At 42.0% G+C, this 24,349-nt stretch overlaps 3 protein-coding genes across 8 annotated transcripts in view; 2 read left to right on the top strand and 1 right to left on the bottom strand.

Moving 5' to 3' along the window:
* The window catches only part of LOC122332620 (myosin phosphatase Rho interacting protein), a 40,839-nt gene extending 36,624 nt beyond the window's left edge, over nt 1-4,215 (top strand). For 2 of the 3 annotated variants that reach the window (XM_043229965.1, XM_043229966.1), the window contains exons 22-24: nt 74-236; nt 320-405; nt 3,340-4,215. In XM_043229965.1, the coding sequence (XP_043085900.1) occupies nt 74-236; nt 320-405; nt 3,340-3,411 (321 nt within the window). In that variant the 3' untranslated portion in view covers nt 3,412-4,215. Of the gene's footprint in view, nt 1-73; nt 237-319; nt 406-710; nt 780-3,339 lie in introns of all 3 variants that reach the window. The other variant, XM_043229967.1, reaches the window with a different exon arrangement.
* Nucleotides 4,216-5,348: 1,133 nt separating this feature from the next.
* si:dkey-94l16.4 (uncharacterized protein CG5098) lies at nt 5,349-11,153 on the top strand. The gene is made up of 6 exons (XM_043229987.1): nt 5,349-5,566; nt 6,723-8,869; nt 8,947-9,040; nt 10,030-10,079; nt 10,167-10,238; nt 10,572-11,153. Exons 2-5 carry the CDS (start codon nt 6,728-6,730, stop codon nt 10,209-10,211), a joined length of 2,331 nt encoding a protein of 776 aa, XP_043085922.1. The 5' UTR covers nt 5,349-5,566; nt 6,723-6,727; the 3' UTR covers nt 10,212-10,238; nt 10,572-11,153.
* A 171-nt stretch (nt 11,154-11,324) lies between these two features.
* Nucleotides 11,325-23,616, bottom strand: bsk146 (brain specific kinase 146). Of its 4 annotated transcripts, none has more exons than XM_043229991.1 (4): nt 23,404-23,616; nt 18,599-18,782; nt 17,344-17,546; nt 11,325-15,768 (listed from the first exon to the last, which is right to left on the bottom strand). In XM_043229991.1, exons 2-4 carry the CDS (start codon nt 18,768-18,770, stop codon nt 14,974-14,976), a joined length of 1,170 nt encoding a protein of 389 aa, XP_043085926.1. In that variant the 5' UTR covers nt 18,771-18,782; nt 23,404-23,616; the 3' UTR covers nt 11,325-14,973. The 4 variants fall into 4 exon arrangements, with proteins under 4 accessions (XP_043085926.1, XP_043085929.1, XP_043085927.1 ...); XM_043229994.1 differs by lacking the exon at nt 23,404-23,616 and adding an exon at nt 20,900-20,914; XM_043229992.1 differs by lacking the exon at nt 23,404-23,616 and adding an exon at nt 20,705-20,860.
* Between the last annotated feature and the right edge of the window lie 733 nt (nt 23,617-24,349).

Raw genomic sequence — 24,349 nt, 5'->3', positions numbered from 1 at the left:
AGACTTTTTAAGGACCCTGTTGAACAAATGTACGCTGATTAATGTTAATAACCTGTTCCACGTCCCTTGATAGGATAAGAAATATGCAACCGATAAATACAAGGACATCTACACGGAGCTGAGCATCGTACGGGCCAAAGCGGAGCGCGATCTCAGCCGCCTGCGTGAGCAGCTGCAGCAGGCCCATGATGCACTGGGGGAGCCTGCGCTGGAGGACGTGGAGCGCGGAGGTTACGGTGCGACCCTCGCCTCGAAATCAACCCATGCTCGGGTACACTGACGTGCATGTGATGATCCGAGCTGCTGTCGTGTATTTCAGATATCATGAAGTCAAAGAGCAATCCTGACATTTTAAAGATGGCGGCCGCAGCAGCCAAACGCTCCGAGCGCACCATGAGGTCAAAGGTAGGTTTCCACACACGCGTTCAGCCCTCCGGTGTTGAGTAAGAGTTAGTTAAGCTCACACTGCCACCCTCAGGTCAAAACGTTGTTGCCTTTAAGACGAAATACAGCAGCTTCTGCATGTGAACGGTCAGGAACTGAACTGTGTGTGTGTGCTGTGTTTTGTTGTCCAGGAAAAAGCCTGATAGGTAGCGGTAAGACAATGTCTTTTGCACATTCCCTCCTCTAACACACAGGTCCCGTGTGTGTGTGTGTGTGTGTGTGTGTGTGTGCGTGTATGTGTTTCCTGTTTTTCCCTCTGTTCCCAGTCTGTGAATCGTGACATGCCCTGGGACAGCTAAAGAGTAAACCTGAAGACCTTTGACTTCTGATTTTAGGTAAAAGCCCTTAGAAGGGAGCGAACGCACTAACCTCCCCCGTGCATCATTCGGAGGGCTGGGCGATAGACCGTGTCATATTGAGACGATAAAGCGACGATAAGCTCTGGGTGTTTTTAACGGATCTGGATGAAGCTGTCAGTGCATGTCTGTAACAATCTGCATGTTCTGCACAAACTCAGTATATGAGGACATGAACTTCCTCTCCAGAGCTTCTCCAAGATTCACTCAAGTAGCCTTACGCCGTTTACTCGGTTTACAAAAACTACCATCAAGTGGTGATAGATGTTTGCAAACTTGGCTTCACAAAGCTATGAACCCGTGGGACATTTGTGTAATAAAAAGATTAGCAGTTAATAGTCTGCTTCCGAGCACGCATTACACAGACGCTTCTTATTATCTGACGGCTTGTTAATTGCATTTAATGCATTATACTTTAAATGAAACTTGCGTAATGGGTTGCAAGGTTTCCATGCATGTTTGGCCTGAGTTTTTGTCGTAACCGCTCTGACCAGCATGATGAGTTTGAACCACTTCAAAATAGCGAATCAATTACATTCAATTGATTCAAAGCCTCGTAAAGGTTTTCTCCCATCGCTGCTGTCAAATACACACCAAAAACTGAAAGATTTTCATCACAAACCTACAAAATAAACTTCAGTTTAACTTGAAGAAATGACTATTATTTATTATTATTATTGTAACAAATAATATCAGTATTATGGAGTATCATACAACCAAGATTTTTTTAGTTTTGTATAGCAACTAAATATTATATTTGTGCAAATTGTTATTTTCATTCAATTTTTTTGCAGTTTTTGATGAGAAAATTGTTTTAACTCGAGTCCAGAATAAATAAGTAAAACAGAATTTATGGAGAAATAAATTAAGAGGTGGAATTAAAAAGCGTTTTACTCTGTGCTTTGACAGAATGAATGTTCGTTCAAACAAACACAATGGAAGCATTTCCTTCCTCATTAATGCTAAATTAATATTGTGATTATTACATTTACGTTTAGTCCTTCAGCAGGCGTTTTTATCTAAATGATGACCCAGCTCTAGTTCATGCATTGACAGACGAACGGATTGGATGATTTTCTGCCGTGGTGCACGTGATGCTGCTGAATGAAGGGCTGTCTGTGTCATCTCATGTTCATCAGACGCGTGTCTCATGCACTCGAGGGCATTTTCACGTGCATTGCCCAAAATCGTTCATATTTCAGACCGATTAAGTTTCACAGCGGTTCACGGCGCCTGTCTGTCTGTCTGCGTGTCTGTCTCTGGGTGTCTGTCTGTCTGTCTCTGGGTGTCTGTCTGTCTGTCTCTGGGTGTCTGTCTGTCTGTCTCTGGGTGTCTGTCTGTCTGTGTCTGGGTGTCTGTCTGTCTGTCTGTCTGTCTTTGTGTGTCTGTCTGTCTGTCTGTCTGTCTGGGTGTCTGTCTGTCTGGGTGTCTGTCTGTCTGGGTGTCTGTCTCTGTGTGTCTGTCTGGGTTTCTGTCTGTCTGGGTGTCTGTCTCTGTGTGTGTCTGTCTGTCTGTCTGTCTCTGTGTGTCTGTGTGTCTGTCTGGGTTTCTGTCTGTCTGGGTGTCTGTCTCTGTGTGTGTCTGTCTGTCTGTCTGTCTCTGGGTGTCTGTCTGTCTGTCTCTGGGTGTCTGTCTGTCTGTGTCTGGGTGTCTGTCTGTCTGTGTCTGGGTGTCTGTCTGTCTGTCTGTCTGTCTGTCTGTCTGGGTGTCTGTCTGTCTGGGTGTCTGTCTGTCTGGGTGTCTGTCTCTGTGTGTCTGTGTGTCTGTCTGGGTTTCTGTCTGTCTGGGTGTCTGTCTCTGTGTGTGTCTGTCTGTCTGTCTGTCTCTGTGTGTCTGTCTGTCTCTGGGTGTCTGTCTGTCTGTCTCTGGGTGTCTGTCTGTCTCTGGGTGTCTGTCTGTCTGTCTCTGGGTGTCTGTCTGTCTCTGGGTGTCTGTCTGTCTGTGTGTCTGTGTCTGTCTGTGTGTCTGTGTCTGTCTGTCTGTCTCTGTCTGTCTGTCTGTCTCTGTGTGTCTGTCTGTGTGTGTCTGGGTGTGTCTGTCTGGGTGTCTGCCTGCCTGTCTGTCTGTCTGGGGGTGTCTGTGTGTCTGTCTGTGTGTCTGTCTGTGTGTCTGTCTGTGTGTCTGTCTGTATGTCTGTCTGTGTCTGTCTGTCTGTCTCTGTGTGTGTGTGTGTGTCTCTCTGTGTGTCTGTCTCTCTGCGTATCTGTCTGTGGGTGTCTGTCTGTGTGTGTGTCTGGGTGTCTGTCTGTCTGTCTGTGTGTGTGTCTGGGTGTGTCTGTCTGGGTGTCTGCCTGTCTGTCTGTCTGTCTGGGGGTGTGTCACTGGAGTTTGTTGGTGGCACAGCTGGCTGTTTTGAACACTTTTGTCATTTTTGTTGAGGTCACTGATTTAAATGCAATGAAAACACAGGGGTTTGTAACGAAGAACAAAATAAAACACTTTTTCGATCTGTTTTTAACAGCAATATTGTTGAGTCGCTTTGAACAGGGCTTTCGCCTCTTCAAAGCATCTCATTCACGTCTCTGTGTTTCGTCTCCAGAGTCTGAAGGAGGGTCTGACGGCGGAGCAGAGACTTCACTTGTTCGACAACAAGGACACTAAGGACTTCTGACACGGACGCGCCGGCCGGCCTCGCTGCATGTTCATAAAGAGCCGCGTATTTTAGCCCAATAATTAATCACTTAGACACACACTGGTCACAGCTACAGCGTATATTAAACATGGTATGAAGTTTGAGTTTTATGTCTATAGTCTGCGTTTCATGCACTTCAGTTACTGTGACGACGTTGGTTTGTTTTTCGTTGCCATGTCTTAATGTAAATACTTAGTTTTTAACGAAGCATCTATCATGCGTACACTAAACACGACTGCGTAAGCTACTGTTTTAACTCTTTAGTTTGTGTGAATCTCCAGCGGAGGAAGTAACCCACGTCGTGACCCGACACTACAGATTATCGGCGCCGCTAGAAGCGGTCTCTTTTGCGCGTTTCCTCCGGGCTCTCTCTTCTCGTTTTAGTCGAAATGGGATGCATATAAGATAGCTGCATTTAGTCGACGCTTGCATCTTTAACCCGCCGGCCTTCTGCAGCATCTCCGGATGTTTTAAATAAAGGACCGTGACTAAAACACACAGGAACGGACCTTGGGAGGGTTTGGGCTGCTCTAAAGAATATTAACAAGTCGATGTAAGGTTGAATACTGGTTCACTCGCGTGAATGGGAGGTTTTTTTTTTTCGTTCATTTGTTTCTTCAAGCTGATAAAGTGTAGTGTTGTTCAGTGGCAGTCCATTGTATTTATTTAAATGTTACGAATTTTTGTCTCACATTTCCATTCATCTATACATTATTGTAAATATACTGCAAATGTACACGAACTGACAACAGGTTTATTAGCAATAAATATTTTTGCACCCTCTTTTGCACCGATTCATCTGTCGTTTGTTTATATCGCAGGGTGTCCTGAGAGAGCGGGAAATCTTTAAAGTCATCGCATTCTGCATTTCACAAATTTAAGAAAATGCAAGTTATTTTTCGAGAAGAGGGGCACTTCAAACAGGAAGAAATGATCTGGCGGTGGGAAATGAAACTTGGTTTTCTTTCTGAGTTAGGTTTTGCAAAAGAAGGTTTTGGTATGTGAAGTCCAGTAGCAGATGCTTGCACTTGTTTAAACCAAGCTCACTTGAAGTTTCTCACTAAATAAAGTAAATGACAGGTCGATTTAAGACACTAAACCTAAGGAAGTATTGCGACAAGAAGGTACGGTAAAAGTTTTGCAGTGGTGAAAAAAATCTGTTGAAGGTTATAAGTTCAAACTTTAAAGTATTAATGATACTATTTACATTTAAAGACCAATTAATATTCCTTGAAGTATTTAAAAAGTATGAAAACATGCAGGAAACCTGCATTATTATTATATATATATATATATATATATATATATATATATATATATATATATATATATATATATAATGCATTTCTAAATTAAATTATATGACAGGGATGTGAATCGGTTGTTTATTTATTTTTTATCCAATTACGATGTCCTGAATTTATTGCTCATTAATTTCACTTTAATATTTGTCCTTTAAATATAAAAAAAACTTGAGTTAGTCGATTATTGTAGATAAAACTTTTAATATATTTGAAAAGGTTTTTCAGCTGTCGCAGTCTTACGGTGATTCAAAATACGCTTTTTAGACGTCGAAGATGCTCTTAAAACTCTTAAAAACTACTTGTTCCAGCTGCACAAGGATGCATCTTTAAAGGAACGCCTCGTGTCGCATAATAACTACACTCGAGATGAGCGGACTGACTACAACAAGTCCCACAATCCTGCGCAGGGGCTCATCATGACTCCGGAGCCGTGACCAAAACCGCCGGAGCCCGAAAGTATGAGAAGCTCCCGTGAATTGTTCAGCCCGAGCTCCGCACTCCACTCGAACCGAAGCGGCTGCGCCCGAAAGAGCGCGTTTCTTTCCCGCGGGACGGAGTTTGCGATGGTTCCGTGAATAGATGCGTCCGCTCGGGTGAGTCTGCACGCGCGCTCTTTGTTTAGCTCGCTTTGCTAACGGAAGCGCGCGGTGCTCCCCCGGCCCTCGACTCTCGATTAATTGCGACGCTTAATTGGGTTCACGACGACGCGCGTTTTGCTGGACGTGTTTGCTGAGCGTTATTTGTCGCCGCGGGAATGTACGTTAGCCCGCACGCTAACGACCTGCTATGCTAACGTTAGCATAACAAAGCGACGCAGGACCGCGGGACAGGTATCGCCTGAAGAACCAGACGAACCCGGATTAAATCTGGTCTGGAGATGCTTGACAGTTTTCGTGTTATTTATCTCATAAGGAGTGATGTTTAGAGCAAAAGACGTAAAACGTAGCTGTTTCCGGAGGTAAAACGTGACTATTTCAGGTCGGGAGTGTCAGATTTATGAAATCAGTGCTAGTTTATGCGCTAATAAATTAATTAAAGATCTTCAAACGTGAATGCAGTCGATAAAACGGGTTGTTATGGCCCTTAAGGCCTCGTCGTGAGTTTATGCTTTTACATCAAATGCACAAAATCATAAAAGGGATTTATAAAGTATCCAGACACTAACCTGAAGTACAGCATATTAATCCTTGCTATGCTATGCTGTACTATGCAGATACTGCTGTACATATTACTTGTGATCTATATTAAAAACTACAGTGTACTAATATGATAATCGTTATTTAACGTGGTAATAATTAACCCTCGGAAAAAAAAAACGTAACATTTTTTAATGATGTAATATGCTTTATTTTGTTTCGGTAATATTTTTCCTTTAATAATTGTGTTCCATTGTCCTACAAAGTATTTTTTTTCATGTGTATATATTTCACGTGTTTTCATGTAATAAGTTGCGAGGTTAAAGAACAAAGGCATTTAAAATCGATGAGATATATAAATAAAGATAATGTTGCTCAACCTGCAAGACTAATTAGGCTTTTTTTATTAAAAAGTTCATGCCTAGTTTTTTTTTTCTCGCCTTGCGTAATATTTCCGCTGTTGCGCAAAGGTCTCCAGCACTGATTGCATAAATCTAAAATGGTTCAAAAATACGATTTTTTTGATAATTTTGAGAGTAGCACAAACATCATTTTCAAATCCAGTTTGAAGACCTTTTATTTGGCGCACGACCGGGTTTATCTTTATTACCGATTTTAATCTAGTTTATTTTGCAATTTTGTAATCTACAAAAGCGCTTGTTTTTAATGCATTAATAGATTGTACGCACATAAAATTGGCATTCATTCTGCTTTCAGAGCCACCTGTAGAGAGAATCTGATTCCAGCTTCATTATTACTATTTTTCTTAAATATTTAACTGTTTACGGTTAAACTGCATTTTTTTAACGTGCCGTATACATAATATTGACCCTCGTGTTTCTGCTCTCAGTTGATATGGAAGAGCCTCCCAGCGACTCGGATGGTTTACAGCCTCAGGATCTGTCCTCCGCCTGCAGCCTCCCGAACCTCTTCGATCTGACGCGGAACGCCGAGGAATGCCTTCTGAAAGCCAATCCCCTCGACACCTTGCATGTCGTCCAGACGCCGGGCTGGTTCGTCAATCCCGGGACCAGCAATGGGATACTGCTTCCGGAAACCGACTCCGATCCGCTTCCGCTTCCCGCAGACCAGATCCAACCGGATAACGCTTTTTCCAACACGACCGTCACGCTCTCCTACGTGAGCCGGTCGCATGTCTTCTCCGAGCATTCCCCGATCTACGGCGTCCCTTCGTTGAGCAAGGCGTTCGCGCTGCATCCCGCCGCGTATGAAGCCGGAAAGCTGGTGACGGACGCCGGAGACGCCGGGCTTTCAGTGGACCAACACTGTCTCCAGCAGGTGTCCGTCCCGGTCGGACTCGCGGCCTGCGATCAGTTCGGCTTCATGTCGCCGGCGCAGGTCGTGGAAAACGTGGCGGCGTTCTGCTACCTCCAGCAACCTCCGGATATCCAAGATGTGGAAAACCTGGCTTTGGAAACGCTCAAATCTTTGCAAGCCGATCCCGGCGAGTGCAGGTTCCCCATCAGCGTGGATGAGCTTCAGAACGGAGCTGTGAACGGCCTGTGGAACGTCGGCCCCTTCGAGGGAGGATTTCCGGAGGTTGCCGGCTCCAACACGGACGTTTTGCACCGAAACGCCAATCCAGAGCTGGTCTTTCTCATCTCCCGGTCCGAGGATCCGGTGGTTTTACCGAACGACGGCTTTGCCATTTCGTTAAACCAAGACTTCATCAGTCCGCTGGATCCCGAGTCTCCGTCGGCGGAGCAAATCGAGGACGTTTTTGCCTTGCCGCAAACCGCGACTTCTCCAAGCGGAGCAAAGCAAAAAGAGGAGCTTGATTCTACGATGCCAGCTCGGACGGAATTGCCCGAAACACCGACCGGGAAAACCGACCAAACGTGCAACACCGAGTGCGTGCATGTCAACGATGCGTCTGCGGAGCAAACCGACGCGGATGCATTCGAAACGAGCAACGATTTGCCGTGCGGCGGCGGTTCGCCCGTGCTTGAGAGGAAGAGACTGCCTCCGAGAGCCAGGCGAGGCGTGAGATTGGGAGCCATTGTTCAAGACATCCATCCCATCAGGAGCCGCGTGTGTAAAAGGAAAGTCCAGAAGAGCAAGTGCAAGAAAAAGGTGCGCGGTGTAAAGACGACGACGAAAAAGAAAGAAGAAATCAGACGTTCAAGCAGACGTAAATCTACCTCAGCTTCGGCGAAGACGTTAGATGCATTTGTTAAACGCACAAAGAAGAAGATGATGAGGAAGCTGCATTCGGTGCCGGTCAAGCATCAAAAACCGCTACCGGCTCAAAGAGGCCTGAAGAAATCCGCCAAACGGAAGAGAAAGAAACACAAAGCCGGCCACGCGCCGATTTTCTCGCCACAGGAGCCGGAGATCAAACTCAAATGTCTGAAGCACAAGGAGGAGAAGAAGGACGCGCGGGATGAGAGCTTCGCTCCTTACGTGCGCATGCAAGACTTCCCCGTCTGTACGGTGGTCAACTACCCCGAGGACGGCGCCCGGATCGAACGGGGGAAGCGGCGGGCGTTTGCAGGGTTTGCGTCGGGTGTGACGCCGGCGACGCCCGGGTTGCAGTACGGTCGGGTCTGTGCGGATGTCGCCCAGAGGGATGTCCTGGTCTGCTGTCTCTGCGGCGGGTCGGCCAACGCCATGGACCTCGGAGACTTGCATGGCCCGTATTACCCTGAAGGTTTCAAATCGGCCTCTAAAGCGGCTTGTAATCCGCAGGAAGAGGATAATAGCGACTCGGACTCAACCGTTAGAGGGAAACGCCTTGCTCCGGGCGGATGGAGCGAGTCTCTTTGGACCAGCGATAGCGAGTTGTCCAACAGCCCTTCGTCTAAGAGACCCAGGATGGACGGCGACGCCACCGATTGGTTCAGTCCTCCGGTGGTTCCTCTCGATTGTAACGAGCACTGGCTCCACGAGGACTGCGCGATATGGTCCGCCGGCGTCTTTCTGGTTCGGGGAAAGCTGCACGGGCTGGAGAATGCGGTCAGGTTGGCGAAAGCGTCGGTAAGATCGGAGAGACGCAGGTTGTTTTAATGCTCAACAGCTTCAGTAATGACACTCAGACGGCTCTGCTTTTTCAGGTCTGCTCGACGTGTCAAAGACGAGGAGCGACGCTAGGCTGCGTTTTCAAAGGGTGCCCCAACAAATACCACTACACGTGTGCACTGCAGTCCGGTAAGTCATCATTCTGTTATGACACACACACACACGCACGCATTCGCACGCACGCACACACACACACACACACACACACACACACACACACACACACACACACACACACACACACACACACACACACACACACACACACACACACACACACACACACACACACACGTACGTATGTTACATTGTGGTCCGAAACAGGCATTTTGATGCTGATCTGCCTGTTAACAGCTGCCATTTTAAGTGGATTAAAACCAAATGTTTTTATATATAGAATTAGAATTTGTTAGGAAAAACATTATTATATATATCAATATGTGTCTCAATATACATTACCAGTGTTTCTCATACATTGATTTATTTGTGTCATTTGACTTGAGAAATTATAGAATTTAAGACTTTTAGCTCGGATGCCTAAAATTGATCAAAAGTGATGATGAAGGCATTTGTAATGTTTTAGATTTCTCTTTCAGATAAATAGGGTTTATATCAATAAAGGGATTATATCTTTTCGACCGAACTGAAGAAATATATTGTGAGATAAATTTTAGCCATATCATCCAGCCCTAATATAATGTAAATGATATGAATACAAAAATGTACATGTAAACATGTAAATACTCTGTCCTTGTGTGTCTATATATATATATATACACACACACATTTATTTATTAAATAGTGTATGTAAACACTTTATGTAAACAAAACTTATAGCTGTCAAATTTTTTTATATATGTAATATATGTATATATAAATACACATGCAGTATTTATTTTGAGAATGTTTACACATATATTCATATTATTTTTATGATTTCTGTATAATATAAAATACAACAGATATGTCTTAAATATATACATGCATGTGTTTGTATTTAAATATATACATGTAAACACACACAGTACTGTCAGACCAAGTTTTTATGCGTGTGTGTGTGTATTCATGTACATCATACCCTTTGAAATAAATTCATGTTTGCTTTTTTTTTTTTCAAGGTTGCGTATTAAACGAGGATAATTTCTCAATGAAATGCAGAAAGCACAAGGTATACGAAAAATGTTGTGGATGAATATCACATGCATGTAGTGCTTCGGGTGAATTCCTCTCATGTGTCTGATTTGTGATCCGTTAGAACAAGTCCATCAAAGGATCATCACATGGTCCAATCAACAGGTGACACAGGAGAAAGAGGACGCTACGCAAGGTCTGACTCTTCACATTGTCACGATCTCTTTCCTTGTCTTAGCTCATATCACGTTGTCAGTCTTGCTTTAATAATCTTGAGATGTTTGCACTGAGAAACATAAACCTATCGAGCATGAGCACTTTCTCAGTGTGATCAGAGTCTGTAGGAACAGTTAATAGTCACGAATGGAGCTCTACAGACATGTTTCTTTCTGTGCAAACTTCCATCTTGACATTTTCATCACGCACGCGTGGCTTCGAGGGTATTTTGCGTGCTCGATGCTAGCTGCGTGTTTCAGAGGCTAGGCGGCACGCGCGGTGTTTAACGCTGAAGCTGTCTTCTTCCTCACAGAGCGCTCTTGATCTCTAACCGCAGTGTTCCTGTGAGCGCCGGCCGAGGACCTTCAGGCAGAGCGGGACGACACCCACTGCTGGTAACACGGTCACTATCACGCTAATGGCACTGTGAGACGCACACTAAAGATTCGACTGTGGGGAAATCAGAGAGAGTCGCACATTTCAGAGCAAATATATGCGCTCGTCTTATTAGCCGATATGATTTGATCATGTGATTGTCATATTTACATTTTGCCGCTTTTTTTATTTTTTTGGAAATGCTTATCAGTGCTTTTGTTCTTAATTTATGAAATGAATTTTATCAACTGAATTTTAAATGTAGTGCTCACCGAAATGTAAATGCATCTTTATCTATCGCGCATCTAACGTTTTATATTCCTTTGGCATCTAAAATCATTAATCTCATCAAAAAGACATGCTTTTCTTTAAATGACACGTATGAGTGTACTGTTCATTATGTTTAAATGCACACACATGCATGCACATATTTAAAAAAAAGTTATGTTTATACATTAAGTATATTTTTATATAATATAAATTGTATTATTATATAAATAAATTTAAAAACTATATAATATATTGTATGTGTGTGTTTTTATATATACACAGTACACGCACATGTGAACAAAACATATTTTTTTATGCAAATATTTGTTTGCAAAAAGTTTTTTTTTCAAACAAGGCAACAAAAAAAAAAGTTATGAACTAATAGCTAGCACTTTGTGTATAAAGTGGGACGGGGTGATGATTTCTTTTTTTTTTTTTTGTCTAAGATGAGTATGTGGGCTTCATAATTCAAGGCCAGATGTTTTGTGCGTCTCGAATGATTATCCGTTTCTTCCAGCATAAGAGCAGATGTCCTCGTTCATTCTCAGTGACATTAACTGTGCGCTTCACATCCAAACATTGAACGCTGAATATTAATGTTCGTAACTTCATTTGAGCCACAGCCAGTGGAGTTTCTCGTTAGTTCTATGCACTTACGTCTCCTGCCTAATCTATATTTTGTAGCCGGTTAACTAGTGTAAATAAGCCTGGGTTAGTACAGACACGTCACCTTCGGAAATGAGTTTTTTTGGAAAGCGTTTTTGGGTTTGTATCTTCAGGTGCCCTTAAGACATCCTTTCTCCGGTTGTGAAACGTTCATGCATCATTGTTTCCTAATAAGGGTTTATTCATTTGTTGCTGCCTTGCTGAGACAAATCACTGTCGGTTTATTTATGGAAGCATTGCTTTTTGTTCGATGAACGAGATCAGGATTTGGAGGCTTGTTCTGTAAATGTACATTGCATTAAACAACACGTGTGCAAACTCTTTATGTCGATATTTTCGTCCCAAGTTCGAGACGATTCTGTGCCAAATCCAGCCTGTACTTTGGCAGCGTGTGTGTGTGTGTGTGTGAGAGGTCGAGTCCTGTGATGTCCTTCACGTCGGTGTTAATGTACTCGTGTTTTGTGCCATACTTTTGTTCAGGACTAAATCTGTACAAATTTTTTTGGTCTTACTTGAATGATCTATCCAATTTTATACCAAATGTACCAAAATCCTTTTTTTTGTTTGCATTGTTTTTCTCAAACGTTAAATCTTTTCCGATCTTAATCTCAGGGTTGAGCAGGGTTCGTTTTTTTTTTTTGTTGTTGTTGTTGTTGCCATTCTTACCCCAAAAATGTATTTATCCGGAACGGAGTAAACCCAGTTGGTCAGCGTAATAAACTGGCTTCTTTTACTTTGTCTAATGTGCTGTTTGACACTCGCTCGTTTTCACTTGCGTATTGCCAGTAATGTGACGAAAAAAATTACATTTATGGATGCTTATTTCTCTTAATTCTCACAATTAAGACTTTTTAAATAATTCAAGTGCAAGAACATCAGAAATTTAGATTTAAAAAAAAAAGTCAGAGGAAGAAAAAAAAATCATAATTGTGAATTTTAATTTTTTTTTTTACATTTTAAAATAATTAAGAAAATGCAGCTTTCAAAGAATGCATTTAGAATTGCAAGAAAAAAATCTAAATTATTTTTTTTGTGATTGTGAAACGTATACTTTAAATTTTAATTATTTTTCCCCCCTCAGAATTCCAAGTTCACATTCTGCAATTCGTTTTTTGCATTTCTACCTCCTCTAAATTCTGAAGAAAAAAGTAAAAGTTGTGAGATAAAAGAAAAAAGACTGAGGAAATCAGAAGACGATTGTGAAATGAAACGAGTCTTGAGGTAAGTATCAACCGAGATTAAAAAGTCAGATCCAGCAACTCTACAGAAACAAACAAGTGCGCGTTTCATTCACGATTTATTTCCGAATAAACCTGAACGTACAGGAAGACAGTTTTATTGCAAAGACAAGAGTTTGTTTTTGATGACTGAAAGCCCACCGATAACTAATGAGATTAAAACCAAAACGCTTGGTTTCCGGTTCCCGATGCGCAACGACAGGATAGGCATCTTCTGATGCAAGTTGACTACAGCTAACCTTTTTTTTCCCACGTGTTGAAAGCTCATGCAGACGTGTAGCATAAAATAAAACGTAATTAAAAACAGGGTCGACAGCAGCAGCCCGGGTGTCTCAATCAGGTAGTTTTGAGCTCGGCGAGAAATCAACAACAACAACAGCAGCAGCACAAACACGACAAGAAAACGAGCGATCCGATTGGCTGGCTGGACGTCTCGCGCTACGTCATCTACTACAATTTCACCCTGAAACGTTACGCAAGAAATCGTGACGGTAAAAACGTTCACATTACATCGTTATCTTCATGCAGTTATTAGAGCTTTGAGTTTCAGTTTCGACCAATGTAGAAAAAATATAAGACTTCGAAGAGGGGGGACACACCGAGGAAACTAAAGTGTACAGTAGGCAAAAATACATCTTTTTCAACCTGTCCTTCTTCAAATACAGTGTTCGCCACTAAAACCAGTGCACAGGCTCAGAAATGAGGAAAAAAAACACACTCCCAGACATTGTGAACAACTTTCGCGTAACCACGTTTTAAACGGAGCAGCGGCTGACCTTCACGTTACTAAATAAGTTTGGCACGACTGCGCTAAAGTACTAAAATCAAACGAGAAACATCGATGTTTGTTAATCACTACGCAGCAACTGAAAAAATATATATATTTCTGAATACTAAGAATCCTGATGAATCAAGTCGGTTCAAAACAACAGTCTACGAGTCAGGTTTAGAAACACTTCCGGGTGCATGCAAAAAAAATCTGGCTTTAAATGATTCGTACGAACTAAATCTCAAACAAACAGCGAATGTCCTCAGTGTCCCAGTTCTCACTGTTTATTTGATGAATTCCTCACAAGAATGAAGATCCCAGATATTCTTTCTTTTTTGCTTCGTGTATTGCTTTAGAGACGTTTTGACGTTCAGTCCTCTTTTATTAGTTCGTCAAGGCCCGTGCACACCTCACGTGACAACTAAAACTAAAATAATTCGATATAAGTCCACACTGCAACTATAATGGTAATGACTGCCCGGAAAATTAAAAAAACAAATAAATAAAACTTTAAAATACTTTGCTGGAATGTTTCGGTTTTTAAATATTTTGAAAATGGTCTTTGTTAAGAAATAATTCAATTTGTACGCAGTGTTACTTTTAAATGTTCTCTGAACAAAACGTTAAAAGAAAATCAGACAAACGTCCAATTAAAAGTAAAACCTATTACTTTTTTAATGCTAACATTTTTAAAATATTACATTATAAATAACTCTTAATGAACATTCGATTCACATTTAATGTCTTTTAAAATCTTTTTTTTTTTTTTTTTTACTAACCTTCCGGTTATGACGACGTTGTTTCTGGATGTTCGCTAAATGTTTTTCTTGATTGTACATTAAGGTTAAAGTAGTTTTTTTTTTTTTTTTTTTCAACAAATAAACAATAAAAACATTGATAGCCAATCAGATTCCAAGAGAGCAACAAAACCGCGGCACACTTAAAGGAACAGTACGCCCAAAAATAAAAATTCTGTCACCATTTATTCACCCTCGAGTAGTTTCAAGCCTGCATGAATTTCTTTGTTCCTCCGAACGCAAAGGAAGATATTTTGAAAAAAGCTTGCAACCGGGCGGGTTCGGGTCACCATTGACTAACATCTATGGAAGTCAATGGTGACCCAAAACAGAGAAATTTGAAAGTGAATAAACGATGACCAAAATTGGGTGAACTACTCCTTTAAAATAAACGCTATGCCAGTCTGCGCGGACGCTGCTATGTTTATCGTTACAATCGTCGCACTTGGTGTGTACGGGTCTTTAAAACGCATCTCAGCGCACCCTTTCTACGCGTCTCTGCTAGGAATGTTAGTCGAGCTGACCGGAGAATCGGAGCTCGCCTCCGGATGTACATGAGGGTTTTAGAGTCTCTTCTGGACGCGTCTGCTCGTGCGCGCCTCACACGCAGATCTCTATGGGCGTCGTGACCAGGATGCGGCTCCTGGGCGGGCTGTCTCTGGCCGAGCGCTCGTAGCTGTTGGTGGAAGACACTGAGCTGTTCGTGGACACGGAGGTGAAGTGGTGAGCGGCTCCCGACTCCACGCCGTTGGTCTTGGAAGCCACCGGGGACAGGGTCTGCTGCTTCATACGGTCCGCCAGCAGCTCCTCCTCCTCAGACGAAGAGTTCGGCGTGGCCTGGTGGTGGCTGCCGCCCGCCTGGCCGTCCAGCATCCAGCGGTGGCCGAAGTGCGCGAACACCTCCTTGACGGAGCAGCGGCGCTCCTGCTCCAGGGCCAGGAGCTTTCTGAACATGCGCAGGGCTTCGTCCGTGAATCGGCGCCACTGCGACGGCACCGCGCCGCTCCGCCGCCTCTGCCAGCGCACGAACTCCTCGTAGAAGGTGTCGGACGGCATGGCCTTCTCCCAGGGGAAGTTCCCGGTCAGCATGCAGAAGAGCAGCACCCCGAAGGCCCACACGTCCGTGCTGTAGTCCACGGAGAAGCCCTCGTGCTTGGACGCGTCGCAGAGCTCGGGGGCCGTGTACGGGATGGTGCCGCTCACGCGCTTCACCGGCGAGCCGGCGCGCCGCGTCATGCCGAAGTCCGACAGCTTGACCTTGCGGCACTCCTTGTCGAAGATCAAGATGTTCTCGGGCTTGATGTCTCGGTGCACCAGCTTTTTGGAGTGCAGGAAGTCCAGGGCGATGGCCACCTGATGGACGCAGCGCTTCGCCACCGTCTCCGGCAAACCCACCTGAGCAAGAGAGTAAAAACTCTTCTTAGCTTCGATTTGTTATCTTGTTTTAAGCCAAAATATCGGCAAACCTTCAACTACACAGCCTTTAGCATGATTATGATCATTATTTTGTTTGTAGTAAAAGTTTCGTATCGGATTTTTGGGGTTAATCTATTAGACTATGGCTGTCAGTGGCTATTGGCTATTCTAAAAAGGGGGCGGGCTCTTCGATATGCCCCACCCTGTTTTCCTGTTTAAGTTGAAATTGTCACCACATTGAATAACGCTGCGTGTTTCAAGGCTTTTCAGGCGGCCTTTAAGAATACCCCTATAAATGTGCTATGAATACAGGTTTCGTAGAAAGTGTTACCTTATAAAAAAAAAATAATTAAATTAAGTGTGCGCTACGCTCCAATCACCGTACAGAAAACACCAACACGTCTGATTCAGCGTCTATTTATGGTGTAGGGGGCGGGCGCTTCGGACTCTAGAGAGCATTTGATTGGTCAGAAGCAAATATACTGTCTATACATCAAAAATATTGTCGGTCCGTTTTGGCGGAAGTTTAGTCGTGAATTTTGTCTTATAGATAAAACTCTGGGGTGTTAGTATTAATGTGTTAAGTACTAAGTTTAAGGCATTATAATGAATTATAAATAACTTTATAATACGTTGTATCATCTCATGAATATTCATATGTTTTAATGTGCCATAAGTTCAGATGTCACATCAGATAAATGAGTAACGTTGTAGATCTAGTGCTAAACAGATCTTAAACAGAAAAGTTGGTATTTTTTTGCAGTGAACACAACAACAATCATCACAGCTTTGATTTTTCCCCCCAGAATTGATTGAATTAATTTCACAACTTGACAGTTGTTTACTAAATTGAATAAACGCTGAACTGAATTAATCCGAATGACGACAGCATCTTCTGTCATTTCTTTATAGCTAAACTGAAGGTTTTATAATGAATAATTGAGTAGAGCCGCTTTATAGCCGAATCTGAATTTAAATGAACTTTAAAGCACTAACGCTGTTGATAAACTGTTACTAAAATTGAGTCGAATGACGATAGTTCAGAAATACAGCTGAAACGACTTGAATACGACTTTCTTTACAGCCGAATTAAAGTTTTGTAAATAAACGAGTTTTGCAATACTAAACTGAACTGAGCTGAAAAAAAATGACACTATTGTCTTCCGTAGAGCTCCTGTATAGAATTTGTTTTGGAATCAGTTCGTTCTGTTACTCTTCCAGTGAATAGATGAACTGAACTAAACGAGAATAGAGTTTCTCTATAGCCGAATTTAATCATTAATAACATTGACAGTTGCATTGCATTATATTTAGCTGAATAATAACACTTTATCCCTGCATTCGTTTCACAATTGAATTATAACACTGTTATTACTGTTTATTACTGTAAAACCGCTTCGTAACAAACTATTGCATGAATCTCTGCTCGTCTATGGTTTTTTTTTCGATCAATCACTACTTTTGTGCTCCACAGAAAATGAACAACATGAGGGTGAGTACATCGTGATTTTGCTTTATTCGTGTGTGTGTGTGTGTTTGTGTGTTACGGATTACCTGCGGTGGAATGATATCGAACAGGTCACCGGACGGAGCATATTCCTGCGCAAAAACATAGTACTCCTCCGTTTCGAACGCGATGCCAAACATGTTGATGATGAAGGGACACGGAGACAGATAAAGAGAGATGCTGTACTCTCTCAAGAAACTCTTCAGCTTGGTTGTTTTCTTCTTTAGAAATTTCAGAGCCATCTTGGTACCTGCGGGTCGAGGGAAACGAAACATGATGCTTTCTTTGGTCGAATCATTCAGATGAAGTGTTATTGCTTCACAGACACTTGGCCCACTTTCTTTTTGCTTTCTAAAAGGCAATTATTTTACTCGCAGCCCTAGTTTTGAACAGAAAAAAAAATCTAAACAATTACAGTTTTTTTGAGTTTCTGTAGAAATGTCGTGTTCCATGCATTCATTTTTTTCCTTGCATGCATTAATTTCAGAACATCTGTTATCCTCTCATAATAATGCATGTAAAATATTAAACATTTCAATATATAAATAAATCAGTGCCATAAAAATAGAAACAACGCCAACGTTGCTCATTTCATTTCTCACTGCATTTGGTTGCAATATGTATGTGTGTGTGTGTGTGTGTGTCCCCACAAGGATAGGAATACCAGTGAATGATAACCTTGTGGGGACGTTTTTTAGGTCCCTGTGAGGAAACAAGCTTATAAAACATATAGGATTACATTTTTTGAAAATCTAAAAATGGCAGTAATTTCCTGTAAGGGGTAGGTTTAGGTGTAGGACAATAACAGTGTAACATACATACATACACACACATTATGCCTATTTACATTATTACGTCAAAATAATGTGTTTGAATCATTTCCCATGTGCAAAATTAAAGGAATAGTTCATCCTCAAGCAGTTCCAAGCCTGTATGCATTTCTTTGTTTGTTTGTAACCAGACTGTTTTGGGTCACCATTGACTTCTATAGTAGGAAAAAAAAATACTATGGGAGTCAATAGTGACCCAAAACAGCCAGGTTACGAACGTTCTTCAAAATGTCTTCCCTTGTGCTCGGCAGAACAAAGACATTCAATACAGGTTTGGAACTAGTAAACGATGACCGAATTTTCACTTTAGGTTGAACTATTGCTTTAACGTTTGATTTTACGTACCGCAAATGTGTTGTTTACATTTTCGTCGTTAAATAGTTTACACCAAATGAAATGAGACGTGCTGCCTTCATAACTGAATTTTAACTGAATTTATCTTTATTTGATTTAAAACGGTTTGTAACTGTACCTTTGATCTTATTGATGACGAGGTCCACCTTCCCGTAGGTGCCCTTCCCCAGCTCCCGAATGACTTCGTAGTACTTGTTGACCTCCACCTTCTCCAGGTTTTGAGCTGCGAAGAGCTGCAGTTCCTCCAGGATGTCGACGGACACGCGCGAGACGACGGGAGACGAGCTCATTCTGCTGCCTTACTGCAACACAAAGAACAAGGAAATGCATTTCAGTTTGGGAGCCGCCTTCGTCTGCCGAGGACCGAGCAGTGGTCTGCCGCAGGGAATGTAATTATCCTGCAGATAAGGGACACATCCTCTGAGGAGAGGGATTTCTCTTCCCCTCATCTAACCTGCTGATCTCTCCGGCGCTTCATGCCTCAGCAGTCGCGCTCTCGCAGTGTTTGGGTGCAGTGGATTATGTAATATTATAATCGTCTGGACTTTACAGGGTCCGTCTTGAATATTTATTATCATCATTTCAAAGCAGAGCCCGACTGTTTACTGGTCAGATCGGACCTGCTGTTGCGTAACCGATTTTAGAGCATCTTTTTCGACATCAGCCTACCGATCATGTGAATTAAGATGATCCAGACCTAGAAAAAATGGCTGGATATATTAAACATTTACGTGAGCGCAATTTGAACTTCAGTGACTTTTAAACACAAATTCACCAATTACTTTGTTTCTTCACTATTACAGAATGGCAGTAGAATCAAGCATAATGCGTTTTCTGAATGAATCGTGCTTTGAACAAATTGGTGAAATTAACGATTCAATGACTTTTTCCATTCTCGACCTGCATTATTTAAAGAATGAATCGAAACTCATTCAAAGCACTGATTCATTCAGGAATGAAACAGCTGACTGAGTTGGTTGAGTAAATGATTCATTGACTCCATTCCCGAATACATTAGCGTTTTTTTAACAAATCAGTTAATATGCAATGACTTAGTAACCTGCTTCTTTCATTCCTGTGTAAATCAGTGTTTCTAAACAAATCAGCTGAATGAATGTTTCAATTATGTGTTTTAAAAATAGTTACGGTTAAAACTATTACAGAATCAAGCATAATGTGTTTCTGAGTGAATCAGTGCCTTGTAACTACTTGTTTTTCCATTCCTGACTGAATCAGTGTTCTTAAACTAATTATTTAACGAATTATTCAATGACTCGTTCAGCAGGTTAATTCCTGAATGCATCAGTGTTTTGAATGAGTAGTCTGAGCGAACAAATCAGTTAAATGCTTTGAATAAATTGGCTGAATAAGTCAGAACTTGTTTTATTTCTAAATAAATCAGATTCGAATCTTGTATCTTGTAAGTGACTTGTTTTGTATTTGTGTTGGAGCAGGTTTGCACTGATTCAAAAACTCAAGTCACTCGTTTTCATTCCAAAATGAATCAGTGTTTTAGAATAAGAACGAATGGCTCTCAAACGAATCAGTCTTTGAAACAAATTTGTTTGAGATCGGTGATGATGTAACCTGCAGAAAGACTTACAGAAAAATGCCCAGCACTATCACAGAGGCTGACTGTCTTTCTGAAACAAACACAAACAAGTGCTATTTGACAGGGATGTCAGCTCTCTTGGAACGAATCAGCCAATCGGATTCAAGGATCAGAACTAACCTAATCAGACACAACCGTTGTTTAATGTTGTCAAAATAGTTAAATTGCCACCAATTACTCACAGTCTGGCTTCCACATCAGCCAAGTCCCCTAATTCTAATCTTATTACATCGGAAAGCAGAGATACATAATGCCCATCTGTCCCTCAACAGCAAAAAGGATTAGTTACTGCCAGAGGAGCAGAAGCTCTCAGCACTGCAGGTTAAACAGCCGTAAACTCGTATTCATTTCTATAGCACCGTGCACAACGCAGGAGTTTGAAGCATAGAAACAGACAAATTCGTCATTTTGAAACAGCATTGGAATGACTTTCTTACTCACCGCTAACGCTATCGATCGTACACCGGCATTACACCACACCTTCCTTCTGCATGCACAGAAAACATCAATACATATTTCTGAATAATGCATGGGTTTGGTGATCTGGGCGGTTGCCAGGGCACAGAAATGTGGGTTGCTAAGGTGCTCAGAGTGGGTGATTAGATAACTCACCTCTCCTCCACAAACGCCACGACTTCAGCTGTCTTTCACATTAACGGTGCGAGGCAAGACGTGTTCAAATCCCTCACTGACGACCCGCGGCAGGCTCTATTAAAGAGTCTGCAAATCTGAGACATTCGCACCGGGACTTCATAAAGAGCGCCGAACATGCCAAGATGGAAGCCGGGCTGGTGCAAGATGACTCACCGGGTCAAATCTGCGTGGCTGGAGGCAGAGAGATGCAAATATAGAAGATCTCCGCTGTAAAGTCGAACTTTGTCATTCCGGTACAGGACGTTCTTTGCACGCTGCTTCTCGGCGTTACACGGTCATTTAAATGCGCGGAACGGTAACGGCTCATTTATTCCCGTGCTCCAGCTATTTTGTCATTCTGCTCGCTCCGCGATTATCGCAGCCTCAGCCAGGAAAACACAGACAAGAGGGGAGAAAAGGAAGGGAAAGTCAAGGGAGGTGAATCGCGGGCCTTTAATCTTTCTGTTCTCTCTTGGTGCTTGCATACTAGAATATTCATGTCACCTCCGCTCTGCAGGACTCGGTGGGGTTTGGGAAAGTAGAAGTGCGTTTTTCCCTGAAAGGCTTCTTGCCTTTCCACACACACACAAACACACTCACGACGGTGAAGGATTTTGATGGAAGACTGGTAGAAAGCCAAGTGTAAGCTTTTGCGGATAGAGAAGAGTCACGTGACATTTGACCTTTGCGACTAATATGGGCATTTTGTGATCGGTGGGATTACGGAGTGTGTTTACAATTACAATAAAAGAACACAGGCACTACAGCATCTATCTGAACTGCATCCTGGATTATTTCGATCTAGGGATTCTGAGTTACTCTATGGTCATACACCTAAACTTAAAAATAGGGGCCATCACACATTTGCGGTCATCGGTCCTAAGTTATGGAATAGCCTTCCGGTCTACATTAGATCCGCCCAAATGGTCAATTTTTTAAATCTAAGTAAGTTTTCAAACTTACTTTTTCTCCGTGGCTTTTATTATTCCACGATTCGTTTTAGCATCCATATAGCTTTTCCCATGTATTTTATTTCATGCTCATACTTTTATCGTTTCTCTAGTGCTTAAACGCTTTGTGTTTTTGTTGTGTGTCTGTTTTAGCACCTTGGCCAACGCCAGCTGTTTTTAAACATGCTATATAAAAAAAACTTTTATCTTTATCAACTAAATTTTGAAAGATATAAACATTGTTACTCTTTGCCATTTGATCAGACCGAAACAGCGACACTGGCTCAACCAATGGCATGTGTTTGGGGGCGGGGCTAGCAGTTTGACCGACCAATAGCAAACGACTGGGAGAAAAAAAAACAAATGCGTAACAATTACATTCGTTAAATGTAATGCATTTTATTTGTTTACATTAATTTACTATGAATTACTTTATTCATATTATGTTTTTATATTTAAATGTTTACATTTAAAGAGACATTGTACATTGTTCAGTTCCTAAATTATAATCTCTTGAGATAAATAAATATTTATCTCAAATCATGCCTATCTGAGTATTACATTCTCACAGTTTTATCTGAAACAGATACAGTTAAGCCAAGCCATAGTCTGTTTCTATGGAACAATCTTTCTCAAATATTATACACGATACACTGAATAATATACCACAGTAATATACACATCCAAAAAACACAGGGACAGCTGTAAGATGTTGGACAATATTGTAAATACGGAGTGAAGCGAGCAGAGCACATGAGGTCTTGTGGAGCAGCTTTAATTAGTCAAATATGTGACTCTCACACCTTGTGTTCAAACCACAGGGGTGTGAAAGACAATCAAGCCAGCAAATCCCACATCGCACATTAAAGTCCATCTCCCAGAAAGGATGCGGGACGGATGCGAGCCGGTCGCCCGGCAAGGCATGTGCAAACACACATCAGTCTGTCTCTATGGAACATAACCGATGCATCGCATGTGTCGGTGTTTGCATTCAGCAGCAGAGCTCAGGGCCAGGGAATGTAAATTGCACTGCTGTCCGGCGTCCGCTAGAGGAGATCAGCATCTGAACGCGCTCTTATTCCCCAGACCGGTCTGCTCATTTTTCATCCGGACTCTGACAGCATCCATTTAACGCTGTTGAGTTCTGGGTGACCTGCGGATACCTGCAGACTCATCCTATCCGCACTGAGAACAACAGCAGCGCGCGTGCACACACACACAAACACACACACACAGTGCTGCCTGCAGTCTGCAGCCACACACACACGCGCGCGCGCGCACTTCTTGATCCCAAGTCCAATGCATATGTAGGTGCATGCATATATGCATATATATATATATATATATATATATATATATATATATATATATATATAAATTCGCTATACTAACCGACTAATAGGAAAAACTCTAATAATAATTTTAATACTCGCTTAGTATTAAACATTTTATATTTTATGTACATTTATGTATATTTTATTTTATCACTGCTCATGTTCATTTATTTTTTATTAACAAATAATTATTTTATTTCCCCAGCAGCATGAGGGCATTATTCTGCAGCGCTGATTAAGGTCGTCTGGTAGCGGTAACCTCAGGTTTTTATAACATAAATCCTCAGCAGGAAAGCCCTCTGCAATCCAGCATTGTGCATCAAGTCCACGTCAAAATATATCGGTTGCTGCAATATAATAATAACGATGTTGACATCGAGCGGAATGCACTCACCATGAAATCCGTCCACAACAGCAGTTCTTCTGTTTCGAGGCAGAAATACCGCAGTGAGAGTCTCTTCTCACGGTACAGTGGCGCGTCTCTCTCTTCCCCGCATCTGTGTGGCTCGGTGCTGCTGAGAATCAGTCGCTCCGCCGCATAGTAACTCACCGGTGCGGACCTCACCGCGTGCGACGCGCTACCGTGCGCTCAATAAACGAGACTGAGGAAAATCACAGCTTCCGAGACGGGCCGAGGAAACCCCGCCCACCGCGCGCAATCAGCCAGTAAAAGCGCAGGTCCCTCCCCCGCGTCACCTGTTTACACGCCACCCACCGCGCGCCTTAGCCAATAGTAGCACGAGTCTCTCCCTCGCGTCAGGTGGCCGAGGCTGTACATTATAAATACCAATTTTACTAGTATAAACGTCTTTTTATTTTTAGAATGCATTCGATTTCTTACCATTATTTTTTTTTTTGACTTTCATAAATTCGGCGCTTATTTTATATTTAACTTTAAGGCTATACGATTACAATAACGTATATTTTAATGTTCAGTGCAAGTGAAAAAATCCAGCACAGTTAGTTTTTGGTGCTATAATGGCATTTTATGTAATAAAAACTAAACTAAAATAAAGAAAAAAGCCTTTAGGAACCGTATGTTAATGTGAGGGAAGATTTTGTATGCTTGGACGTTTTAGACTGATCAATACAGAGCAGGGCTTGTTTTAAACCCGAAATACTCCTTTAAAGAGACCGAAAGCACAGTTTCAGACATTACATCAGTTTCTTAAAAACAACCTCTTATGACATCATGTGAAAATCAGATCCAGCTGCATGATCTTTTTAATTAAAATAAAGTTAATTCCAGAAACCTGTCATTTCTTTTGTATCCTCCTGTTGGTTTTTGTTTGTTAGAACGTTATATATATATATGTATGTTTGTATGTATAAATGCATGC

Source organism: Puntigrus tetrazona, unplaced genomic scaffold (genome assembly GCF_018831695.1).
Source record: "Puntigrus tetrazona isolate hp1 unplaced genomic scaffold, ASM1883169v1 S000000130, whole genome shotgun sequence".
In the NCBI taxonomy this organism is placed as follows: domain Eukaryota; kingdom Metazoa; phylum Chordata; class Actinopteri; order Cypriniformes; family Cyprinidae; genus Puntigrus; species Puntigrus tetrazona.
The sequence above is the reverse complement of the archived record's forward strand: the minus strand, read 5'-3'. Positions and strand labels throughout refer to the sequence as shown.

Bases quoted from the DNA above. Each gene is read 5' to 3' on its own strand.
- bsk146 (XM_043229991.1), bottom strand. From the start codon at position 18,770: ATGAGCTCGTCTCCCGTCGTCTCGCGCGTGTCCGTCGACATCCTGGAG. The intron at 17,547-18,598 runs GTACAGTTACAA...CTCGACCCGCAG, and splicing joins CGTCATCAATAAGATCAAAG to GTACCAAGATGGCTCTGAAA. The intron at 15,769-17,343 runs GTAATCCGTAAC...TCTCTTGCTCAG, and splicing joins TCGATATCATTCCACCGCAG to GTGGGTTTGCCGGAGACGGT.
- si:dkey-94l16.4 (XM_043229987.1), top strand. From the start codon at position 6,728: ATGGAAGAGCCTCCCAGCGACTCGGATGGTTTACAGCCTCAGGATCTG. The intron at 9,041-10,029 runs GTAAGTCATCAT...TTTTTTTTCAAG, and splicing joins CACGTGTGCACTGCAGTCCG to GTTGCGTATTAAACGAGGAT. The intron at 10,080-10,166 runs GTATACGAAAAA...GTGATCCGTTAG, and splicing joins TGAAATGCAGAAAGCACAAG to AACAAGTCCATCAAAGGATC.